Raw genomic sequence first — 25,931 nt, 5'->3', positions numbered from 1 at the left:
CGTGCGCCCAGCACAAACACGAGCATATGCAACTGTAAATACGCACCACACCCCAGCACATAAAGACACGCGACATTACACTTCTTCCCCACTCAATCGCTCGCACCACACACAAACTAGCGAAACGCCAGGGTTCACATGCGCTCGTGCACACGAATCCGTGCACACACGCTCACCCCCGTTCACACCCATCCTGACACACACACTCGCCCCGTACCACCCTCGCGCGCGCGCGCGCGGTTTCCTGGTGCACACGCACACACCCTAGCGCTCACCCGAGCGCCCCGCTCACACACGCTCGCACGGCCGAGCGGCGAGGGGCGGGGCGGGTGCGGCCGCTGGTGCCCGGCCGGGCGCTGCCGGGAGAGGGCGCGGCGAGGGGACCGCTGCTAGAGCCCGAGTTGTTTGCTGGAGCCGGGACCCGGAGACGCTTCCCGGGAGCGGGGCCGGCTGGAGCCGGGCTGCGCTGGGCTGGGTGGCCTGGAGCGAGCGCGGCCGGGTGGCGCGCCATGGACGCGAAGGTGGGCGGCGGCGGCGAGGAGGAGGAGTGCGTGGACTCGGGCGCCGAGACCGGAGGGTGAGCCGGGCCACGGGCGGGGGTGTTTTCTGAGTTGCGGTGGCTCCTCGGCCGCCTGGGACCCTCCTGATCCCCAGGGCGGAGCCGGCGCCGCTGCAGTGGCACAGAGGCGCAGCACCGCGACCCCGGGAATACTCTAGGGGCTGAGGGGGGCGGGGGACCAGCCCCTCCGGGTCGCCCCGGGGAGTAGAGCCCCGAGGTCCTTGGCTGCCGGGACAGGGCGGGTCCCACCTCAGGGGCTGGAAAGTGGTAGGACCTGAGGTTCAGTGTAATCCCATCGCAGTCCCACTTGCCCTCCGCCATCACGTGAGTGCTAGGCCGATGCAGTGTCCCTTTACCATCATCGTTAAAGACACTAAATAAAGATGCGCTTGCACTTGTTTCAACCTTCGGGGAGGACTTTCCTCCTGTAACTCCGGAGCCCCAGGAGTGCTGCTCTGAAGATGGGGGACCGCAGGAAGAGGGTGGGACGCCCGGCAGGCACCGAAGTCTTTCAGAAGTCAGCTAAAAGGATGGCATTTCTCACTTTACGACTTTAGTGTGGGACTTCATTCTATGCTGCTGAGGCTGCCTCCTCGACTTCCGCCAGCCTCCCACCCCGAACTTCCTCGCCTCTCAGGGCACCTGCCCCAGCAGGACCGTTTTCCCGGGTACCGGCGCAAAGGAGGAGGGGCTGTTATCTGACCCTGCTTGTTTGCAAAAAAAAAAAAAAAAAGGTCCTATTCGCTTCAACGAATTCAAATAATTAGCGCGAACCTTTGGAGACTTAATTAGTCCTCTGCCGACAGCACTGTTTTCCTGAATGGGACAAAAGGCCATTTCGGGGATGAATGTCCTTGTAATGGCCTCCACCCAGCCCCTATCTCTTGAGGATTTTCTCGTGCAGTCAGCGCAGAGTGCAGGATGCAAGTGCTGACCCGGGAGGAAAGGGTGTCTTTTCCTATCTGGAGTAACCGTGGAAGAGGGCAGGAGCTGCCCAGGCTACCGAAAGCCACATTCCTGAAAGGTCAGGGAGGTTTCAAGCTAATCTCAGTGTTTGGCAACCTTGTGAGGGCAGGAAGAGTGTGGGTCCAAAATGGACTGGGACTTCTGACCTGACTCCCACACAGTCCTTCCTGCTGTCAACCCCACCCTTCCTTACAGCCCCCTGACCACCCCTCGCCCAAATCTGGGACTTTACAGCTTCTCTGCAATGAGCTTTCCTGTTATCCTAATTTGGAATCACCCATGGTGGAGTAACCCAATTACTTTTTCTTACACTTTGCATAGATGGCATTTATCAACTTTATTTATTTGGAGGTGCTGGGGATCAAACCCAGAGCCTTGCTATGCTAGGTAAGCCCTCTACCACTGAGCCACAGTCACATCCTCAGCATTTATTATCAACTTTAATGGAAGAACCTTGACTTCCTCCACCCCTGAACCTTGAATGAAGGAAACAAAGCAGGATGGACGTGCTACTTTGTAGCTGAGTTAAACAAAGTTCATTTTCAATTTTACCTAAAACAGACCTTGAAAAAGTTTCCAAGGGCTCTGCCTTAGAGAAGGGGGAGAAAGCCCTGATCCAGGGGGTGACATCACCCCAGGAACCGGAACCAGGCATCAGCCTGACAACTGCCAGAACTCCTGGGAGGGGACACTGATCATGCTGACCAGAGCTTCTATTCTCTGCCTCTGTTACTACAAAGTATGGCTGTAACAGGACAGAATTGTTTAAAGCATCCTTACTGCATTGCTAGCATCCTTAAGCTAAAAATAAAGATAAAATGGCATGTTAAATAATAGAGTTGCAGTGCCTGCTCAATAGTCTTGTGCTTGCCATATATTTCTATATCTCTTGAATTGTTTCTAGTTTTCCAACTTTTCTGGAGCTTGCCCCGCCCCATTCTCTATCCAGCCTTCCTGTAGCGACCCGTGGAGACTGAGTATAAAATACGTGGAAAGCACCCAGTCTATGTTTGCTTTCACTATTATTTTTAAAACAAATCTGATCTTGTCTCGCTCCCAAACTTTTATGACTATTCTGTCAAGTGCAAGAATTTAACATGGCCAATAAACATGATGTTATGGAGTTCCTCCTTTCACTAGCCCCGTTTCTCTACACGTCCTTTACACCTGCACCTCGCCACATGTGTCAGGCTTTTCTGCAGCCTTGCCTTTGTCAAGCTGTCCTCTCTGCCAGCTGTGCCCTTTCTTCCTGGCATGCCTGTCCGTCTGGTGAAACTCTACCCTTCTTTTAAGACACAGCTCAAGTGACACATCCTTATGACAGAGATCCTTAATTTGGGGTCCACCAGTTGCTTCAAGTTGTGTGCAAAATAATGCAGCTTGCAAATGTTTATGAGAAGTTAGTTTTTATCCAATCCTCTAGGTAGCTGGTGGTCCCTTCCAAATCACGTTTGGACACAGTATGAGATGTTTCTTGTTCAACTCGGGTCTGAAGTCTTGAGAGATAGCCAAGTAAAAATGATGAGTGAGCAGTGTGGGTGGACTCAAGGAAGAAGAGGTCCACATGATGACATGACCTCTGGGAACTGTCTACCAAACACTGGGAGAGATTCAATCAACTCAAGGTCAGCAGGAACATCATTTAGCATTTACTAAGTGCCACCTACTGTTCTAAGGCTCTAAGTGTTTCATTGGCTCATTGACTTCTGTGACAACTCAGTGCCTCGGGTGGCCTTTAAGACTAGCCTTGAGAAACCACAGTGTTTAAATGTCAGGTACAGGAGAATGAGCTGGAAGGAACCCAAGAAAGAGTCTGCAGGAAATAAAAGAAGAATGTGATATCCTAGAAGCCAAGGGAAGTTTGAGTTTTGGAGAAAGGAAGGAGAGATCAGCTGTGCTACTAAGTCAAGATGTGAAGTGTCTTTAGATTAGTGGAGAGAAAGAAGTGGATATTTGACAATAGGATGGTCGAGGCAGAAGCCAGAGTAGAGTGACACCAGAAGGGAGTCGAAGATGAGGAAAAGGTGACAGTTAGAGCCATTCATCTGGAAAAGAGAGGCAGTAGAGGGTAGAGTGAGGCGAGGGGGGGACTCCCTCAACACAGGACCTAATTGGACAACTGTTGGTGGTTTCTCAAGTCTGGTCATAAAGAACCCACCGCACTGGGTTGTCACATGATTCAAAGAACTGACATGGGGATACCATAAAAAAAGGAAAGGATAAAGACATAGTAGAAAAGATGATTCTGTGTAATGTCAGCTTTCTGAAGAGGAGGAGGCAAGCAGTCTTCAGACCTCAGGGGGATGGATGGGCTTTGAGTCTGAGGGGCCCACCTCCCCTTACCAGCAGAGGGAGGGAAGGGAAGATGGGGTTTCCAGTCAGCGTAAATGCTGCCCACCACACATACAGAATGATGGAGACTTGAAATCATTCAGGCAGCGTTGAGGGAGGGTCAGTTGCGATGAGTAATTATATATTTACAGAGACAGGGATGAATTTGTTATTTATTTTTCTCTGGCCATGCTGAATGACGGAGAAACCCAGGGTCAGGTAGAGAGAGCTGGGGCTGTTTGGAATCATCACAAATTGGGGGTAGGGACATTGTTGCTAGGTGGCTGAGAACAAAACAGGAACAACAGACTTAGGGTATTGACTAAGATAATGGTAGGTCCTATTTATCAGAGCAAAGACAGTTCCAAGCAACTTTGTGAGTCCACTGGCAGTGACTGTGCTGGTCACTTTGCAAGTTAAATTACAAGAGCGCCTGCCCATGTTGAAATCCTAGATCCTCTACTTAGGAATCATGGAACCTTGAGCAGGTTACTTAACCTTTCTCTGTCCTCATTTTCTCACTCTGTGCTGTAGGGGCAGTGATAAGACCTCTTTCATTGGGTTGTTGTGAGGATTAAAGCCCTAAGACCAATGCCTGAAATAAATCAACCTCAGTCCACAATTATTTCTTATTATGTTATTATTATTGTCATAGAGAGTACTCCAAATGGTAAAACTAGAGTCTTATGTAATAATGGTGAACTCAAGATCATATATTCTTTATACTCATCTCAGTAGATGTTCTGATGCTTTAAATACCTTAAGCAATTTGATCATCATTCAGACTATTCAACAGACTGCAGGGTGTGCCTCAGTATTATCATTATTACTGTTTTTCAGAAGGCACATGACTCTCTAATGACTTGAATTGAAGCCTGGGTCTCTAGCATGCTTCCCATCTAGTGACTTTGCTTCTTAAGGAAGCTGTTTGACCTGTTTTAATTAATTTTTGTTTTCTGCTCTTTTTATTTTGCTTGGAAGGCCGCCTTTGCTATCTGACCCACCTAAAGCAGATGAAGACTAAAAGCCAACACTTGTCTTCTTTCGTGGTGATTGATGTCACTTTGAAACTGAAACTGAAAGCAAGGCTTGTGCTTCTGTGTACTTTGTTTGAAAGAACTGGCACATCAGCTGCAGATGGTGTAAGCCAGCTTCAGAAACAGAATCCCTTAATCAAGGGACAGGCAGTTCCTTGTAAATCCAAATAAAAGTCAGTGCTTTCTGATGACTTTCATTAGTCATGTCTCCAGGATTTGGCCTCGAAGCTGCTTTCTCACATGTGACCATACCCAGTGGATTATTTTCATTCAGGAGTTTGGTCTGGCACTAATGAACTTCCACTTCTGTGTCAGCTGTCACTGAGCTTCTGATCCATGGCAAGGTCATACCAGGCCCTGCCTCTTTGGTGACCTTCAACTCATACTTCACTGTAACTTAAGAGATTTTTAAAAATCCATCAGTTGGGAGTTTAAACACAGAATGGGAAAAAATTGGTGGAATAAATTTTAAAATGGGAAAGTTCTTAGGCCAAAATTTTCCTGGGAAAGAAAATTTAAGAAGATACCATTTTATAAAATTAATATGTGTTTAAATTGGCAAGTAGGCTGTTAACAGAGATAAACTACCATAAGTACAAAAAGTCTTTACACATATTTTCTACATGTATAATCATAATTGAAAAAACAATCAAGGGACCACATCTTAACCTTTTATTATTGCCACAGATATTAAATATTTGGAAATGCATCTCTATGTATTAGGTGTGAGAAACTATATAATTTTTGTATTATTGTGCCTATCTATATCATGTGTTCAGAAATTTCTCATCTTAAAATTCATGAATTCACCTTTCATGCTTCATTGTGGCAGGCTTGAATGTCATATGCAGAGCTAGCCAGGTAAATTCTCGTGATGTGAGAACAATAAACAAATCTTAAGGCAGGTACTCAAATGCTCTTCCTTCCCACCCTAAAATGTTGGGGAGTACAAACATTTGTATCTTGGTCAGATATCTGGTTGTCCTCTGAATTTACTTGCATCTATTTATGCACACAATTGTTGTAAGCTTTACAATTTGTCTTTTCCTGGCAGTATTTCCAGTAAAATGATCTGTCGGGGTTATTTGGAATATATTTTAAGAGCTATGAAAGTTTTCATATCTGGACTTAATCTGTATTCCCACTCATGGTAATTCTAAGGATAAGAAAAGAAATATAAAACTATATTCATAAATATCATTGTGCTTTGTAAAAGTGGACAATCTGGAACAATCATATAGCTAATAAAAGGGAAATGGCTGAATAAATTATAGAACATTACTTCCTCTAAAATGATAATTACAGGAGCTTTGTAGCACCATGGTGGGGTGGTGTTAATTGAAAAGAGCAGTTCAAAATCATCTCCATCATTATAGAAACTGTACAAATTACATCAACTTAGGATCGGAGGCTAAGAAGCAACACAAGGGTTCAGGTGACTCTTTTCCCTTTGCTTTCTGTTTTGGTAGTGGACAGGGATTGAAGTTAGGCTGCGGAGCTGGGCAGAGACCGTCTATCATGGACTGAGGGGTTTGTGTTTTAACTAGCTTGAATTTGATCCAGTGAAAGACACCACAATCAGATTTGTGCTTTGCAAAGATTGACTGCTGTATGGGGAAGGAATTGGAGCAGATGAGGGACTGTGGATGACTGACCAATTGGCGTGCCTAACCCAAGCAGTACCTTTCATCCCAAGAGATGTGGGGGGATTCTTGGAGGGGCATTAGTTATGCTAGCACTGGTCCTAAAATACTACCACTGCACTTTAAGATTCTTGAACTACGTTTCCAGTGTAAATTTCATTCTGCATACATATCCATCTGTATGCAGATCTTTAAAACGTCTGCATATGTGAATCCCATCTGCTTCAGGAGTATTTGGAAAATCCTAGCTGAAAAGACTGACACATTTTTAATACAAGAGAAATAGTAATATTGCACATTCTTATTACATGTTGTATTTGGAGGATAGTCATGAAATTTCTTTAAAGTCTGGCCATCTTAAGATGATCATATTGCAACAGAATGGTTTTGCTGTTGCATCTACCACAGTGGATGTTTTGTTGGGCATTCACAGCATTGCTCCCTAGTTCCATTGCTAAGTATTGTCTGAAAGCTCATTTATGCCCTGCCTCCTTCCAGAAAGAATTTAAAGTGCCAGTGCTGGGGTTACAAATGCTGGGTTTCAGGAGGTTGCTGATCACTGATGCTTCCGTTCCCCCTGAGCAGGCGTGTCTCCATGCCCAGGCCAAGCTATCCTGCTTTCCAGCTCATCCCCCGCCACCCACCCTGCACACTCAGTCCAAACCCTTAACAGTCCGCACTTCCTGTCTCCTTACAAATAGTACCTCATTTGCTTTTCACTTAACCAATTAAAAACTGAATTATATAGGTGCAAATGCAGTTTGTAATATATAAAGGGATATGCAAATGTTAGTGGTTGTTATTCTTTCCAGTTTTAAAATTCAATGATTCTATGACTACTAAAATATTTCATTTGAAAAAGAAAACCACATGCTGTTTTTCTCCCATTTGGCTCCTCTATAATAAATCAGTGCATCATTTGGTCTGAGAGATGCAGATTATTTTCACCAGTAAGAGGCATACTTCTTGTGATTTTTTTTTTTTTTTTTAAGTTTTGTATGTACTTTCTTAATGTGGTCAGAAGCTCAGTGGAAGGAAAATTGGATGATTCAAGAAAAGCAACATGAGTCTAAGGAAATAAAAGGAGTGTATATCTATAAAATTAAACATAATTAAGCAGTTTATTTGCATAACTATGTCCCCTCTCTACCCCGGGCAGAATAAATCCCTATGCGCTTAAGTGATTAATTTCCTACTGAGAATAACTATGGGGCACTGGGGGGAGAAAAGAAACAGCTTTTACACCAAATTCCTTGCCAGAGAGGGAAGTCTTAACAGCCACGCAAGTAGGGCAGAAATTTAGCAGAGATTAAGCAAGGCAGATCCTTGGCCAGATTCCCATTCTCATAGCGGCTCAATGCCAGCCGCGGATTTTTCAGGATAAAAATCCAAATGGGCCATTCACAGAGCCCTTACTCTGCCTTTCCCCTTCCCCACCACAGCCCATGTCTGGTTACTCTAAGATTCAGCAGGATTTCTTCTCAGTGGAACTGAAATCCATGGAAGCATCCCTGTGTCTTTGGTTCTGTGGGCAACTTGGTGGCCAAGGTTCTGTCCTCTCCCATGGGGATCCTTGGCTGACATCAGCAAATGAACACTCCCCACAGCGTGGGGGAACATTCAAAGGTGCTCATCTGCCGTATGTCAGTCTCTGGGGGGTTGTAAATCTGCTGAAAACTTTGGACCCTTCTCCCCAGAAAAACAAACCATCTGAAAATTTGCCAGCAAATTAAGAGGGTCCCACAGTATCATCGGAGGAATCCACAGAGCGCATATGAAGGACCCCCAATTTCTCAAGTGCCTCCAAAGTTTTGCTTTCAAATTCAGACATAACTTTAGTTTGCACAGAACAAACTTGAGCACTGTAGTTTTCAATAGTGACATTTCTTTACCAGTCAAATGATATTCCACACTGTTGAAACTTGTAGCTTGAATAAGTCATGCAGATAAGAAAAATGACATGTATTCCTACTAATACTGAGCCCTTGTGTTTCAGGTCTGACTACAGCCACCTGTCCTCCACCAGTAGTAAGTATCTTTTAAATGTCTTTCAACATTGTGTTGACAATCCCGGTCAGGGTCAGTGCCACAGAGGACTCTATGCAGTACATGTTTAATAGGAAGTAACGACCAACAAAGGGATCCTGTAAAGAACAATATAGGAAGCTCGAACCCTGGGAGTGGAGGCTTTTCCTGGAGAATTTGATCATACCTTGCTTTCAGTACCAGGTATGCCTCTCCTGCCCCTACAGAAACTCAGCCTGAAGGATGTGCCCCAGGCTTTATCAGCTGCTTACAGATGCTTCTAGGAGCATCTTCCCAGAGGAGCTTTAACTCATCCATTGGACACCCATCCATTCAGTACCTGCTTCCCACAGACTAACAGAGAGCTTGAAGCACAGGCAACTTGCAGCACAGCCGTTGCTCCTTTGGGCTGCTCTAACGGATCTCTTGGCAAATGTCTTCCCTTGTATTTCTGCCTCTGCAGGCAAATGTCACCTTTCCCAATACAGAGATGTCTACCTCTGACAAAAATCCTGCCACGTATGTTACCACCAACACCAGCATAGGCTATTGTTAGGTGATTTATCTCTCATTTCTCCACTTCAATGTGGCTAAAGGAATGTAGACATTTTATCAAACCATCTTTCTGTATTTGTAATTCCTGCCTTACAAGTATCATTATATATGGTAAAAATGATTGTGAATATGCTTATAAAGATGCTCTGAACATTTTAAAAGGTGTTTATATTTAATATTAAAGTACAAGTAAATGTATTCATGAGAAATGATGCCTAATGTCTATAAAGAACTTATAGTGATTAAAATCACTACATCAAAGTCATTCAGATCAACCCAACCCTTACTTTAAAATTTAAAATTTTTTTTAAAATAAGAGCCTTGATTTTTTTTTTAAATCAGTAAATACTGACTCGTTCTGCCCTGTCTCACTGTCCTGTTAAACTCTCAATTCTGAATAGTTCCCCAGTGAAGAGACACTTAATTGGATTATTCTATTTATTGATGTTCTGGCTTAGTTTCCCTTCACAATAAGGGACTGTGGGAAAGCTGCATGTCTGGAATTGTAATTTAGTGTCAAATTATATTTAGTTATTAGTATAACTGCAGTGAGCAATTTCTGATCATTTTTAGCCAACCAGAGACCCAACATTGCCCCATAGTTATTAAGAACCGTTAGTAATCATGAAAACAATGCTCCAGTGACTTGCGCTCATCCCCCAGAGCTTTTTTGTTCCTGAAATCAGAGACAGCCTCTTGAACTCTCTCTCTCCCTACTGCCATTTTCATTCCACTTAGTTTGGCCCAGAGGCTACATTTCTTTAAGAATGATTTTTCTAAAACACTTGCATGAAGCCTTTGCTCAGTTCATAGCTCTCAAATCAGTCCTCTGGGTCACAACAAAGCACCTCTCTAGTCAGCAAAACTGGTAATTTGGTTTGGGATGTTTTCCTCCAGTTATTTTAATTGCAGTCTGAGTTGGAATCCGTCTTAGTATAGCTGGGATCAATACCCTGTTATTGCTCTTCCTTTTTTCTTTAAATATTCACTGGTTGTAGTTCCCACCTCCTTTTTCAGAAATGGGACTTCTTGGTGACTGTGTATGTGTGAGTGTATGTGTGTGTGTGTGTGTGTGTGTGTGTGTATTTCAGTTAGGAAATGTATTTGATTACAAGTACAACCAAAAAATGGTTAAACAAGTAGGGATTTGTTTTCCTTTATGATTAAAAAAAAAAACAACAACAATATACTGAGGTAGTGCAGGTCTGGTGTGGAAGTTCCTCCAGTCATTCTGCTACACCACTCTCAGCTTTGGGCTTCCATCCTCAGGGTTGCCTCAGAGTTACAATAAGGCTGCCTGCACAATAGCCATTACATCCTTTTCTCAGCAGGAAGAAAGAAAAAGGAAGCTCAGAGAGCACTTGCCAGCTGGGTCATCCCCATTTTTAAGGAATTTTTCCAAAGACTCTACCCAGCAGTTACTCTTATCTCTTTGGACTAGATCTTGGTTACGTGTTTATCTCTAGTTACAAGGGGTTCTGAAGAACATTGTTTTCCATGACTGCATTGTTCCTCCCCAGGCATTTCAGTTAGTAAAGAAGGAGGGTAGATACTGCTGGGTCTTGCCTGCCTCAGCACCAGCCAGGAGCATAAATCCTGTCCCTACCCGCATGCAAGAGAAAACCCTTTGAGCAATCAGTGGAATATAACAGAGGAAACTTTCTGAAAAGAAAAAAAAATTAAATCTGGAGTCTTCTATCCACCCTTTAAAACATAGATTTGGCCATGCTGCAATAATATAAGAAGTATTTTCCAAGTAGATTGTTAAAATAACATTTCACCACAAACTGGATGATCGTACTCAAGGGTCTGAGTAGGGAAAGGGTGATAAGTTTGCATTTGTCCTGAAGGACACCAGTGCAAGGCCACTCTTCTGCATGACCAGCAGGGTTGAGGACCGCCCTGCAGCTGCAGGGTCACAGACCCTATTTGTTAGTCCAGGAACAGCACCTGCATCTCATTCTCTTCCCACCTCCAGTATCAACCTCTCTCAATGGAATGCTCTATTTCCGAATGATTCCTGGTTCCTGGTGGGGATTTAGGCATCGATGCTAATCATTTCTTACTAGAAAATGGATTTTACTATGTCTGTGAGGGGTTCTTACTCAACATTCCCTTACCTGTTTGTGCTTGAGAGCTCACAGGAGCTTCCTGGGGTCGCCAGCCTCAGTACTGAACTTGATGCCTATTTTTCTGCAGCTGGGTTTTCATTACTAGGAATTTCCTTGAGAGCTGCCTGCAGAGAACACCAGTCACTCTGTTTAGTTCTTTTCCTTCAGAGGGCAGGAAGGCTGCTTCTCATGCTGCCTGCCCTGACAGGAGAAAAAGAAAGGTCATTTCTAAGACAGAGGTACAGAACAGTGGTGTGGTGAGATGTTATAAGTTCTCACCCCTCAGGAAAATAGAAGGAAGACCAGTAGAGTAGAGGAAAGGGACCAAGGGGAGGGAGGAAGAGAGGGAAAGGGGAGGTACTGGGGAATGATATGGGCCAAATTATTTTGTTGCATTGTGTTCATATATGAATATGTAACAATGAATTCCACGATTATGTGTAACTATAATATACCAGTAAAAAATATGAAAAAAAATGTAAGTTCTGGGTCTGGTTTAACCATAAGTTATCCACATGCTTTCTGTCTTAGTCCATTTTCTTTTGTTATAACAAAATGCCTGAGACTGGTCACTTTATAAAGAAGAGGGGTTTATTTAGCTCATGGTTTGGGGGACTCAAGAGCATGCATCGGTATCCATTTGGCTTGGCAACATCCTCATATGACATTGCAGTGATGCATGTGGAAGAAATTGGCTGGTGAGGCAGGACCCAGAGGGCAGGATGTTGCTCTTTAGTAGCATCCCACAACTGGGGAACTAACTGGGGTGCCACAAGAAGTACATTAATCCCTTCTGAGCATAGCACCCCCAATGACCTGTTTACCTCCCAGTAGGCTCCTCCCTTAAAGTCCTACCACCTTCCTCATCCCCACACTGGGGACCAGGCCTCCTGCACGTGAACCCTGAGGTTTGCTCCCTACCAAGGGTAACCATAGCACCCTCTTTGGGTCTCTTTTTCCTCCTTTGTTGAATGAGGTGGTTGGACAGGATGCCTCTAAGGACCCTCCAGAAGCTCTAGGATGCTAAGATATGAACATCTTAGAAGAAAGAAGGGAAAAGAAAGAGGAGAGGGTGGAGAAGTCAGTACCTTCTCTCTTTCTTTGTTCTCTCTTGAATAAGAACCTGGAGGGCTGAGCCTCCTTTCCAGTGGCCTCTCATGCTCCGCCCTGAGCACTGCTAAGAACCCATCAGAGCTTCTCTGCTCTGTGAGCTGCCTGAGTCAGTGATGGTAGAGACAGGAGTTAAGATACAGCGGCTGCTTTTTGTCCCCTACCCCTCCAAGAAATGCCTGGGTCTAGAGCAGAAGAGGGCACGTGGATGGTTGGGCATCATTCTCTTCCTCAGCCTCACTGATCCTGGAATCCCACTTCTACTGCCTGCGTCCTCTGTCACTTGCTATCCAACTCTGGTGGGAGTGGCTGAGGCGCTTGGTTTTGTTTGGGTAAACTCTTTCCAGGTACAATTGGTCCATTTGCCTTTCTCAGATTACCAGAGAAATCAGGCTTTTCCTTTACACCTCCTGAAGAGCTAAACATACTGTTGGCACCCTGGAGTTCTCAGTAAGTCATGCTGTGTCCTAAGGAAGATGAGTTTAATTTATACTTCCAGAATTTTAGGTTGCTGTTCCAGAAATCCGGTGAGAAGATCATCAAGCCATAATACACAATTTGCATTATTAAGTGATTTGAATAAAAGGGGAACTTGTATAAGTAGGATGAAAGAAAAACAATAATTATGCCAACAAAAAATGTCAAAAGAATGCCACATAAGGGCTGGGGCAGTAGCTCAGTGATACAGGGCTTGCTTGCATGCATGAGGCACTGGGTTCGATCCTCAGCACCACATAAAAATAAATAAAACAAATGAATGAATATATTTTAAAAAGAATACCACATAATACTAATGAAATTCCCATCATGTGTGATTGACTATTTTCATTTAAATAAAGATTGTAATTAGATTGGAGAATTACTCTTAGAAGATGCCAGGAGCTCAAACATTTTTAGGACTGTATCACATGTCTTAAGGATATCTAGCCCCAGAATAATGCTGAGAAGATATCATCAAAGAATGAATAGTTCTATCTGAGGCTGTTCGGAAGGAACCTTTTCTACTTGTCCTAATTTCAGTCCTAAAATGGTTCCACCTCAAAACTCAGGACAGTCATTACTTCTCTACCTGGCACCTTACAAACTGCTGGTGACAACAGAAATGCCTTGTGGTTTTCTTTCTTTATACTGAAACTGGAGTTTCTGTACTGCTACTGGCAAGTGGGGCTGCACAAGCCGCAGACCTCTGCAGCTGAGAAACACGTTGCAGCCCTTCATGGTGGGCTCTGCCCTCCAGTGTTGCAGCAGACCCCAGAAGCTCCAATTTCTTCCTTCTGTGTTCTTGTCTCATGAATTTGAAGAACAAAATCCACAGACAAAGACAAGTGAGTGTAAGTAGGATTTATTAAAGTGTGAAAAGCAGCAGAACTCCCACAGGGTAAGAGGAGACCCAGCAAGGCTTGCCCACTGTGTGTGCTAATCTAGTTTGTGTAGCACTGGAGTCGATGCTGGTGGTTCCAATTTATGCTAATGCATTTGGCTAACCCTGTAATCTCATTCAGGAGAGCCTCACTTCCATTTTCCCACCAGTTACAGGGAAGCCAGAGGTTGAGATCATGGAATTGTGAATGCTTAGGGGTTCAGGAGCCATGGGTGCTATGCAGAGCAGGCCAATGCCCACCAGTCCAGGCTGCTGCAGTGCACAGGTTGGTGTGCCCTAGCTGGCCTGGTGGGCTCCACACAGCTGTGGACCCATGTCACTGTCCACACTCCAGGCCTGCTTGATCCACCTCTCCACAGCTCCAGGAAAACAACTTGGCTTCAGTACTTCTCAAAGTACAAATGGAAGCTGGGCATGGGGGGATACACCTGTAATCCCAGCTACTTGGAAGGCTGAGGCAGGAGGGTACAAGTGCAAGACCAGCCTGGGCAACTTAGCAAGACCCTGTCTCAAAATAAAATATAAAAAGGATTGCGGCTATAGCTCAGTTGCAATGCACCTCAGGGGATTCAGTCCCCAGTACCAAAAACAAAACCCCCGCAGATTGTCAAAGATGAGTTTAATTGATACAGAGGGTGTCTCCCAGCCTCTGTCTGGGCAATGTTCTGAGGAGTTCTATAATCTGTGGAAATTAGGGAGGAGTAGCCATGAACTTTGCTGATTTGAGCCCAGAAACATGTAATAAACTTAAAAAAAAAAAAAAAAAAAAAAAAAAAACAGAGCAAGAGTCTCTGAATTTGTTCTTCAACCTGCCTGGACCTCAAATTCTTTCTCTCCTCTCTTTTTTCCTTAGCTTTCTTTTCCCAACTTCCCGATCTGTCCTTCCAGTGACTCAGGCCCTATTCCCTGCTCATGTCCTCACTGCTGCCCCAGAGCTTCCGTGGGCTATAGATCCAATGAAGTCCTACCCTATGGCTTTCTTGGGGCTGCCATGTCTGTGAACTGCCCTTGAGGTCAGCTCCAAATAGGCCCAGTTGTGCTCTGGGCCTCTGGACACACTCATCTCAAGGAAAAAGGATCAAGTGGATCACAGGTATTTTTCAAATTGGAGAATCCAGGCATCCCAGCTGGTGGTGAGGTCCTGTAACTGGTTTAGAGCTTGTCAGTTCTTTGTCTCTGCTGTGTCTGGGAAAATACCTCATCGCTTTCTGGGGTCTCTCTTCTTGCAGGCATATCCTTCCACTTAAATGCTGTTCTCTCTTTAGTTTCTCACTAGTTTCAACTCTTCTTACAGTTTCAGGACACTGAGGTAGCATATGTTTGATCTCTGGCATTGGCCACATTTGTGCAACTCCTCAGTGTTTGAAGAGAAAGATGAGCACATTGTGGTGTAATTAGGAGTTTGAAAAGCAGCACACTAAGACACAATTGCATACTGTAGAACGTATCACAAATTGGGGAGTATTTGAACAGATGTGATCTGTTTCCAAGTCCAAAAGCTAAGCACAGTCTTGGTTTAATGAAATATGTATTATTTTCCTTCTGTTTTCATTATAGAAGATGATAACTTATTGACAGATTTTGCTCGCTTTGGAGCCAATTTTGATCATGTCTCCTGAAAAGGAAGATCAGTGTTTTGGGGGCAGTTTAATTTTGATTCATTTGTAAATGTTACAATCTTCATTTTTTCCTTCTGTGGACAATACGTTCTCCCATATGGTTCTCAGAATGAACATTCTTTTAGAATCTTATTCCATAAGATCTAGGCAAAGCTCAAATCTTTTCATTAATCTTCATGAAGAACAATTGTAACCATTGAGCTAGCTTAATTTGGTGGTTAGCATGGAGTTGGCAATGTGCTCAAGCTTTAACTAAAAACTCTACCTACTCCATCTGCAGCTTCACACCCCTGCTGCAGTAAAAGCAAAGTCACCAGTGTTTTCTAAATCAGAACATAGCCTTCTAGAGAAAGTTACTGGTGGAGAATCTCAGTTCAGCTCTCTCACTGCTTTCATTCATTTTCCTACTTCCTTGGTTTCCAAAAGGCTTATTAATAATACTAATGATGTTGTTTTTGTCAACTTTTTCATTGCTGTGACTAAAGGACCCGACCAGAACAACTGTTGAGGAGGAAAAAGTTAGGGCTCACGGTCTCAGAGGTCTCTATCCATAGAAGGCCAGCTCCATTCCTTAGGGCTTGAGGTGAGGCTGAATATCATGGCAGAAGAGTGTGGCAGAGGAAAGCAGCTCACGTGGTGATCAGCAAGCAGAGAAAAAGGTCTCCACTTGCCAGATACAAATATATATGCCAAAGCCACGTCCCCAATTCCCACCTCCTCCAGCCACACCCTATCACTTCAGTTACCACTCAGTTAATCCCTATCAAGGGATTATTCACTGACTGGGTTAAGACTCTTACGACCCAATCCTTTCTCCTCTGAACCTTTCTGCATTGTCTCACACATGAGCTTTTGGGGGATACCTCACATCCAAACCATAACATTCCGTCCCTGGCTCCCAAAAGCTCACAGTCATCTGGCAATACAAAATACATTTAGTCTACTTCCAAGAGTCCCCATAGTCTCAACAGTTCCAAGATTGCTCCAAGTTCAAGTCCAGAGTCTTCTTTGAGGCTCATGGCAATCTCACATTGTGAGCTCCTATAAAATTACAAGCAGTCTTCAAGTATCCAATATATAATGGTACAGAGTAAACATTTACATTCACAAAGTTAGAGGCATAGAAAGAAGGGATAGGACCAAAGCAAGACCAAAGTCCAACTGGCAAACAAGTCCTGTAGCTCCATGTCTGGCTTCTGGGGCACATGGCATCCTGATGTTCTCTCCAAAGGGCTTGTGTAGCTCCATCCCTGTGGCCTTGTTTGTTGCAACCCAAGTGGCCTTTATGTTGGCTTGTCTCTGCTCGATTCCTGCAACTTTCCTAGGATGATGTCCCGTGTTGATATTTCTTAATCACGGGGTCTACACTGCAGCGTCAGCTTCCTCCTCACATCTCCACGCTTTGACTTCCCAGGGGGTGCCCACAGGGACTCTGAGCCTGCTACACTTTGCCTGGCCTCCCAGGCCTTCCTCTGAAATCTTGGTGGAAGCCTCCCTGAACCCCTAACTCCAACATCCTGCAATCCTGCAGAAGCAGCGCCACATGGTTCACGCCAAGGTCTGCTGCCATCTTGAGCAGTAACCAAGCCTCCAGGGATCCTTGTTGCAGCAGCTTCTGAGTTTCTGGGTGACTGAGCATGTTGAAAAACTTCCTAGGCCCCCTTGTGTAAGAAGGATTCCCCACTGGTCTCTTCTCAAGAGAATTTTTACTTTTACTCCCTTGTGTCTGAGTTGAGTGAGACTCCTGAGATGCCCTCAAGACACCTTTCTTATTGTCTCTGGGCAAAGCCTTTAGCATTTCTTTAAGGGCACTAATGTCTTTAAAAACTGCAACTTCTTTAGTCCCAGTTTTACTCCTGCCTTTAAAGTTTTTCAAATATTTCTGCTCTGCTTTCTACCCTGGAATATCATAATAAATTTGGCTAAATGCTACCAGCAATAACCATGCCACCATCTGAATGCTATGCTGCCTAGACATTTCTTCTGTCAGATTAAGAAGTCCATAACTTTTAAAATCAGCTTCACAGAAAGTCTCAAGACCCCTGAAGAATGCAGACAACTTCTTGGCTAGAACATAACAGGAATGGCCTTTAGCCCAATTATCAATAGTGTATTCCTTTTTCTCTAAACCCTCTAGAGCCCTGTCTTCACTATTCACAGTCCTATTGGCATTGTGGTCTTCTGAGCTTCCACCACAATCAGCCATTAAGCTTCATACAACAATATAAAGCATTTCCAGCGTGTACTGCTAAGCATCTCAAAATTCCTCCCACCAATTCCAAAAAACTCCAAATGCTTATGAACCACATGGTCAGGTTAGTCACAGCAATGACCCTACTTCTAGGTACCAATTTTTGTTTTAGTCAACTTTTTCACTGTTGTGACTAAATGACCCAACCAGCACAACTGTAGAGGAGGAAAAGTTTATTTGAGGGCTCACAGTTTCAGAGGCCTCCATCCGTGGAAGGCTGCCTCCATTCCTCAGGGCTTGAAGTGAGGCAGAACATCATGGCAGAAGAGTGTGGCAGAGGGAAGCAGCTCACATGGTGATCAGAAAGCAGAGAGATGGCTCCACTTGCCCATATTCAAATATATACCCCAAAGACATGCCCTAATTCCCACCTCCTTCAGCCATACCCTACCACTTCAATTACCAACTCTGTTAATCCTTATCAGATTGGGTTAAGACTCTCACGACCCAATCGTTTCTCCTCTGAACCTTCTTTCATTGTCTCACATGTGAGCTTTTGGGGGACACCTCACATCCAAACCACAACAGATATCGTTTGACATGCTGTTATAAACCCAAAAGTTGACATGAAACAAATTTAAGCATTGGGGAGATGATATATATTTATTTCCACGTGGAGGAGAATCATAGGCTTCAAACTCCACAGAGTTGAGTATGCAACCTTTGGCAAATGAGCCCCAAATATGAAGTATTTCCATTTTTATTGTGTTTAAGGTCATGTTCTAGCACAGCAGTCATGTCCACATGCAGCATTATTCCAAAAAGATTCAGGGTGAGCTGCACAGCTAGAATGGCTCTGCGGTCCTAGATAGGGCTCTCTATGAGTGGCTGGGTATTGGACAATGGAGTCAGTGAAAACATGCTCCATCTTAATATATGGCCATGGCTACAGTAGACCAGTGGGAAACCATAAGATGCAGTGCACATGGACAGATCAATCTGATTTCCTTATCCAGTCTGCCCTCCAAAGTGACTATGGGATTAAAAATTTTACTTAGAAGTTTCTATTGTATTTCTTGGTCTGGGCATCTGGAGAGCTACAGCTGCTGTGCTATAGCTGAGTGGGAGAGCACCTTTAGGGCTGCTTCTTCCCACACCCGAGAACAATGGCCGCACTCCAGCTTGCCCTAACCAGGGAAAAGGAATCTGCCAGAGGCAGCTCTTCCTATGACCCCACATATTGAGGCCTTCTGCTACAAGGATGGCTTCGGGTTCCTGGACCTTCCTGTTAGGAATGGAGCCATATAACATGTAATTGTATGTGACACTAATAAAATAAAAAGGCCACAGGCCTGGATGCACCATTTGTGGCAGGTCTGGGTATTGCAACCACTCAAGAGGAGGCTTATCTGCAGCCTCAGTACCACAGAACACCAACAGATGCGGACTGGGATATCCCACTGGTCTCACATTTTGTCAACTGCCCAGAGAAGGTGTTCTTAGCATGGAAGAACACATAAAATTACCAAACTAGAAAACTTGCTGCTCAGAATGTGGTCCATGGGCCACCACATAACAGAGAAATGCAGAATCCTGGGTCCCACCCCTGAGTTAGGTGAATTGTATACAATAAAAGTTCGAGGAGTCCTGAACCAGCCTATCTCCTCATTAAGCAAAACTGCTCTTCAATCATCCCTGAAGTATGTGGCTTATCCAAATTTCTTACAGTTAGATTCTAATTTAATGGTATAAACTATGGACTCTAGGATCTGTATAACATCTGGATGGGAGTTTCTCATTTGATAAATATTTGAATTGTTTTATTAATAATTTTAGAAGAAAAAATTATGTTCCTTCACTAAGTATGATTTGTTTAAAACATGGAACATGTCTCTTATATTTAGGGACTTTTGAGAAGCAGGGGGCAGTGTTACTTGTAGGATCATGGAAGTTGCAATGAGATAAATGAAACAACAAGGCCAAAACTGTTTGTGCATTTAGACTGTGATTTGATGGTTTAGGGTCTATATTTTTCCTGAATGGAAGCCTGAAAAGCTAGACAATATTACTGTTTGACAGTTGATAAGAAAAAAAGCAATAACCAAAGATAGGCATCAGGAAATCAAAGGGCGAGGACAATATACCACACAGACAACCCCTTTGATGTTTTGCTACATTGACATCCGTTTCCAAAAAAAATATGGTGTAGTTCTTCTGGCTTCAAAGATAAGTTTTAATTGCGTAACTTCGACTACACAGAAGGTGTCGATTATTACCCAGGATATGAAAGAAAAATGGAGACAGATTCTCCTGACTTCATTTTCCCTGAGGAGTTGAAGTGCCACTTCAGAGACATCTGGTTTACCTGGGCAGTCAGTCCCCCAAGGGAGGGAACAAGGGAGACAACAGAGTGAGTAGCTGCCACCACACCTGCCCTCAATGTATCTGGTGCATTTCTTAATTTTAGAGCAATTTTTATTACCCAAATAATACATGGTAACTCTAGAAAATTCAGAAAATGCAAATTGACAAAGATAAAAACTCACCCAGAAACAACCATTATTCATAATTTGGTGTCTGCCTTAATAGATTTTTTTTCTGGGCATCTGTATTCCCATAGATATATTCATCATTACCCAAGTGGCATTTCATGCATTTTATAGTCTAATTTTCTCACCAGCTATATTGCAAGCATCTTTACATGTCAGAAAACTTACTTGTGCAGCTGTGTGTCTGGAGTATTGTGTTTCTGCACCATAGAAACTGGTGTAGGTCATATGGGCTCTATTCAGTCTTTCACTAGTACAAACACTATTGCCAAGAATATCTTTGTACTGAGTCTTTGTGAACATCCTTCATTATTAAGATAAACTTCTACAAGTGAAATTGCTGGGCTAAAAAGATAAGCAGTTGGTAAAGCCTCTGATATTTTCCAAAAGTGCCATTTTACTCTCCCATTGATGGATGAGCATGCTATTAATGAAATTAATGCTATTAATGAGCATGTGATTTAATGAAAAAAGGAGATATGCATGTGTATGTGTGTGTATATATGTGTGTGCATGTGTATTTCATATATATATACCTCATGTATATTTCATATATATAATACACAATATATATATGCTATATATAATGGACAGAATTGCTCCTCTGTGGAAAGTTAAGAACAGGGAGACTCTCAGGGCTTGGAGATCCTCAGGTTGAAGTCATTTTCCTTTCTCTCACTGACAGTACGACTTCACTCCCAATCCCACCTCAGGCAGCAGTAATGGCCATCGCAAAACCATCAGCACTCTGCACAGCCTTTATAGGAAGTGTTTCCACACCAGCAGTTTTTATCTTTATTCAGTATCTATACTGCTGTCTTTAATGTCTGATGGAATAATAAGTTGGGAGTATTTGGAGAATATTATGCAAAAAGACAGATCATAACCACTAAGGGCTTCCAATATTTTTAAAAATATTTTAGTTGTAGGTGGACAAAAACCTTTATTTTATTTAATTCATTTTTATGTGATGCTGAGGGTTGAACCCAGTGCCTTATACGTGCCAGGCAAGTGCTCTACCAATGAGCCACAACCCCAGCCCCCATGGACTTCCAATATTCAGAATAGATTAATAATGCTAAGAGGATTCCATCAGTCTCCTTCCACCTTTCTTTTCTCTTTCTGCGTATTTATTAAACTGCTATTTTGTACAACATAGTGGTTATGGAAGGGAAGGAATGTTCTCTCTGTGTTCACTCCCCCTCTTATTTTTATCTCACCCTAACATCTTCTGACATTATTATGAGCTCATAAAGGTAGTGAGGTTGAGCTGTTCAACCTGTGTTTAGAAGACTGATTTTCCTTTTGTGTAGTAAGAATAGTCACAAGAAGTCTGTTATAGGGAGAATTGGGCTTTCTCTGCGATTTCATGGTTCATCTGCCATTGCCTCAGTCTTGAGGCGGAAATGTGTGGGTCAGAGATCACCTGGACTGGGTTCTAAGGTCTATGCTATGTCACCATCAGTTGGTGTCTCCAAAAGCCTCTCTATTGCAATAGAGAGCCTTACCCTTGGGACTGTTTTCTCTGCTGCGAGTTCAAAGAAATAACTTCCAAAACCTGATTACTGGGTTTATCTTTCCCATTTTCCCTGAAACAGTGGACAGTCAGACCACTACAAGTAGAGGGTCACAGGGAGTGGAAACTTTCCTAGGAAAAGGGAAAGCTTTTGAAGTATCTCTACATTTCAAACTGTATCATTTGGAACTTACTCACCTTGGTGTTTTTCTTTAATCTGTCGTATGTGAATGCCTTGCCTTCTCAGGTAGTAAACTGTCCAGGATGTATCTCCTCCTACTTTGTGATCCTTGGAACCTTTAGCAGGATTAGGCAGCTTAGGGCTGGGTAGCTGAGATATGAAGGTCAGAGCCCCAAAGTAGGAGCTGGGAGATGGTCTACATTGGCTGTTGGCTAAATGGCCAACTTGGGCAAGCTGCCTAACTTCATGTGTAAACCAGGGGCCTGAGTGAGAAGTCTCACCTGTCTTTAACTTTCTAGTCATATCCAGTAAGCTTGCTCTTCAAGTGGACCCAAAAGTACATATTTTCTAAGGAGACTTAGCAACAAGGACAAGGGACATGCAGGATCATATTCAAATTGGCAAAGCATTTGAATATCCCACTGAATTTTAGGCCAAAAAAGTGAGTTCCCAGTTCCATTTCCTACATTACTAGTTTAATCATAGGCGAAGCCAATACCTGATTTCATTATTGATTTTTCTGCTATAGCATCCAGGATGTATCTTATTAGCACAGACATAATGTCTTTTCTTAGAACAGATGTAATAGATAATCATTGTTTGGTCTGATTTCTCAACATTCTGCCAGAATAAATTCCTTTTAAAAATAAGTCTTCATTAATATAATTGGTAGGATTCTCCACCTACCTCTAGTGTAAGACCCAGAGGTCTGGAGCGTGCTCCCTGATGAATAAATCCCTGGGAGAGGTTGCGGTTAACATCCTCTCTTCTTTTGTCTCTTGTTTTGTTTGGGAAGATTTATCATATTTCTTAAAACAAAATGAATAGTAATTCCAGTCCTGTTGTTTCCAAGCCCTGCTGTGTCACCTCCACATCTACAGGATTGTATTGAGATCTGGACTTTCTCGGGATGACTCTGCTACCAAAGAAAATGACAAGCACATAATGTGGTTCAGAAAGAATTAAGACCACTGAGCAGAAGAAAGGACCTGTGTAAAATGCCATGGCTTTATCAGGCCTTTCAAGCCCTTAAGTTTTTATACAAACGGGTCTTAGAACATCACTCAGCCTGGGACCTTGGTGTATCTCAGACCTGTGTTATCATCTCAGAAACCTTCAAAATCATTATAGTCCTAAGGACTTACACAAATAGGCTAGATATGTTTTTAAGTGTTTCCAGCAGAATTTGTTACAGACTCATTATATGTGAATCTTCTGGTCCTCTCGCAGAATCCATGTCAAGCGAAGTCAGAATTTAAAGTGTCTTTGCTGTATCTCTGATTGGTGTCTAGCTTTTGCTTCCCCTTCCTCCTCTCATCAGGAGTGTATTTCAGGAGTCGGGACCTGATGGACGTTTAAATGTGCCTCGAAAGTGAAATGGATGGTCCACCTCCGAGTGGAAGAAAACACAGGTCTCTAAAGTCCACCTTACCCTCTGTATTATGTCTTCCTTAATAATGTCCTGGTTTTGGAATGTGCTCAGGGATATGAATCAGACAGCCAGGTTCCTGTTGTGCTTCTGCAACAGATGATGAAAATGGAGAGCAAATAGCTGCAGTTATGGCAAAGCATCCTGCTTACAAAAAGCTTGAAAGGGCCCAAGCATCAGAAAGATCCTGTAGTGTTCTGTTCTGCCAAATGGAAATCCCGGTTTTGGTTTAACCATTTCAGTCAACATTCTACTTGCCAGTATGCAAAAGATCCGGAAATTCAGTCCAAGGGAGGAGAATCTTATTACCCATGTTATAAACCTAACGTGGATCCCCTGTCAGAGAGACCCTGTATGTCACCTCACTGCCACCACATCCCCAGTTCCTAACACTGCTCCTAATGCTGCTAGATCTGGCCTTGGGACCAGCCTTGCCACTTGCACAACCCAAATTTGCAGGCTGACCAACCACCTTGTCTAATTATAAAACTACAAAAATTTAAGAAAATCTGATAGTTTATCTTAAATCTTGGTGGGGTATGGGAATTGCCTACAATTTTCTCATTAGTTCCAAGGTTCAAAGGGCTTTAAAAAAGAATTGAAAAAAGCAAGGAAGGCAGGGTATTCATGGCATTCCAGATGAATAGACTCTCCCAGGAAGGATTTTGGAAGGCCCTTCCTGAGGGCATTTATTTCTGGCATTCTGGCTCAATGGAGGGTGAGGGTGAGGTGGCCCTCTGTGGATCTTGTGCTTCTTGTCCCTCTGGAGTCTTTCCCTCCTGTCTTCTGATCTGATCTTGATTCACAGGGCCAGCCTGCACATGTCTTGGCTGTGTGTCTGATCCCCCTCCCCCAGCTCACCTGGGTCTTCTGCCACCAGAACTTGTGGGTCTGGTTGGCAGGCCAGTATCCAAGGCCTGGGAGCTATTCAGCCACAGGGAGCAGGGCTTTAGAAATGCAAATAGAGGGTTTATTCACCCTCATGCGTGTGAAGTTACAGGGCCTCAATCTAGGATCTAGGACCAGCTCCCCTAAGCCAGACGGCCCCTAGACACTGGGCATGCCCTTGTGCAGGGTCTGGCAGCCTGGAGCTCATGCAGCACTGAGGTGTTAGCAGTAGTTTGGGCACTGGAAAGCTGTGTGGCCATCTATTCAGTGGAGGGTAGATGGTTATGGCTGCTGCCTTGGAAACATCTCATTCTACCTACATTGAACAGGCATTGGCTTAGTGAAGTATCTATAGCCACCCAACTTCATCTTATATATTTGTATTTTGTCTGTCTCCCCCACTAGATTATAAACCCTACGAAGGCAGAGGCTGTTTTATTCACCATTGTATCCCATAGTGCCTGGCACATGGTATGTGCTCAATAAACATGCCTTGATTAAATAAATCATTGCAACTGATTTGCAAAGCATCAGTGACAAACTGGGTTAAGAGGACAGTGATATCAATAGTTGCTTAAAGATTCTGGAAAGGTAGCTGAACTTGTCATATCCTGAGACAAGTTCAGGCAATCTCTTTGGAATGAGAGACCTTGACCTTCAACTGGACCTGCCTGCTATCGGGCAACAGGTGCTTTAGGGACAAAGCAGTTTGCCAGTTCTAGGAGGTGGACCAGTCTGGGAGGTACCAGATGGCAGGAGACAGTGCAGGTCCCAGGCTGCAGAAGATGGTGGTGTGGGGCCCTGGTGCAGGCAGTGCAGAGATTACCAGGTAGCAGTCTGTCGTTCAGAAGGGCCGTGATCCCCTGCCCTCTCCTCCATAACTTTCAAGTGTAGGATGCCCACCTAAGTGAAATGGTCCATCTGTTCACAGCAGAATCATTCACCCAAGTTGGCTGAAGGAGCAGAACCATAGGTGCAGAGCCCCAGCAAAGCAAGCTAAGGTTTGGAGGAAAAAAAAAAAAAACTGACAGGTTAATTTTAAGGATGGTGAGGTTGGGAGGTGACAGAGCGTGCCGCAGGAGTTGGGGAGAGATTTGGAGTTCATACAGATTTGGGGTTCAGGCAGCCCCTTCTCTAGCCAAATGGCCTGGAGCAATTCAGCTAACATTTCAGCTGCAAAATGGAGAGACTATGCCTCTATCATAGCATTGTTTCAAAGATTAAATGAGATAATGTATGTGAAGCATTTAAGACAGTACCTGGCAGATAATAAGATTTAATGAATGTTTGATATTGTCTACACTTTTTTTCTGTTGCTAAATTTAGGTGGCCAAAAAGATGTACGGGGAAGGATGAAAATATGACAAATACCCAGGTTCTCTGTGTACTTTCTGCCTCATAGAAGGCATGATCTTGTGCTGCTTTCCTTAAAGTTATTTTTGTTTTACATTCACAAAGGAAATTCTATGTGTCAATCACATGAGAGGCTTCCTCCTCCTTTTGGAAAATGCACACTAATTTGAAAGCCTGGTTGATACCGTGTGATTGGCTCCCATGCTCTAGCTGGCAGTGGGCAGGTCCTACCTGCTGCCGGTCCCTGTCTGGCCTGTTTTTCCCTGACTGAACAGGTGTTCTCTGAGGTCTCTGGAGAGGACAGGTAATAGATATGATAAAGGCAGAGTGCATCCCATGGATGTGTTGTCTCTGCTTCTCCGGGGAGGCCTAGAGGCTTTTCATGACAATTAATTATTCACATTTTTTCTCCTTCCCCTCAAATACTTGGTTTCCCATCCAGCTCCACAGAGGCAGATTTCCCTGGGGTGTGTGTAACCCTAGCACC

The 25,931-nt window shown here is 43.8% G+C and overlaps 1 protein-coding gene across 1 annotated transcript in view; it reads left to right on the top strand.

Annotated features, from left to right (window-relative positions):
- The first annotated feature begins 297 nt into the window (after nucleotides 1–297).
- The window catches only part of Fam124a (family with sequence similarity 124 member A), a 56,077-nt gene continuing 30,443 nt past the window's right edge, over nucleotides 298–25,931 (top strand). Inside the window, exons 1-2 of the mRNA XM_047554141.1 lie at nucleotides 298–577; nucleotides 8,533–8,564. Of these exons, the coding sequence (XP_047410097.1) occupies nucleotides 510–577; nucleotides 8,533–8,564 (100 nt within the window). The 5' untranslated portion in view covers nucleotides 298–509. The remainder of the gene's footprint in view (nucleotides 578–8,532; nucleotides 8,565–25,931) is intronic.

The sequence above is a fragment of the Sciurus carolinensis genome, chromosome 5, assembly GCF_902686445.1.
Source record: "Sciurus carolinensis chromosome 5, mSciCar1.2, whole genome shotgun sequence".
Lineage (NCBI taxonomy): Eukaryota > Metazoa > Chordata > Mammalia > Rodentia > Sciuridae > Sciurus > Sciurus carolinensis.
This window is presented reverse-complemented; position numbering and strand designations above follow the sequence as displayed.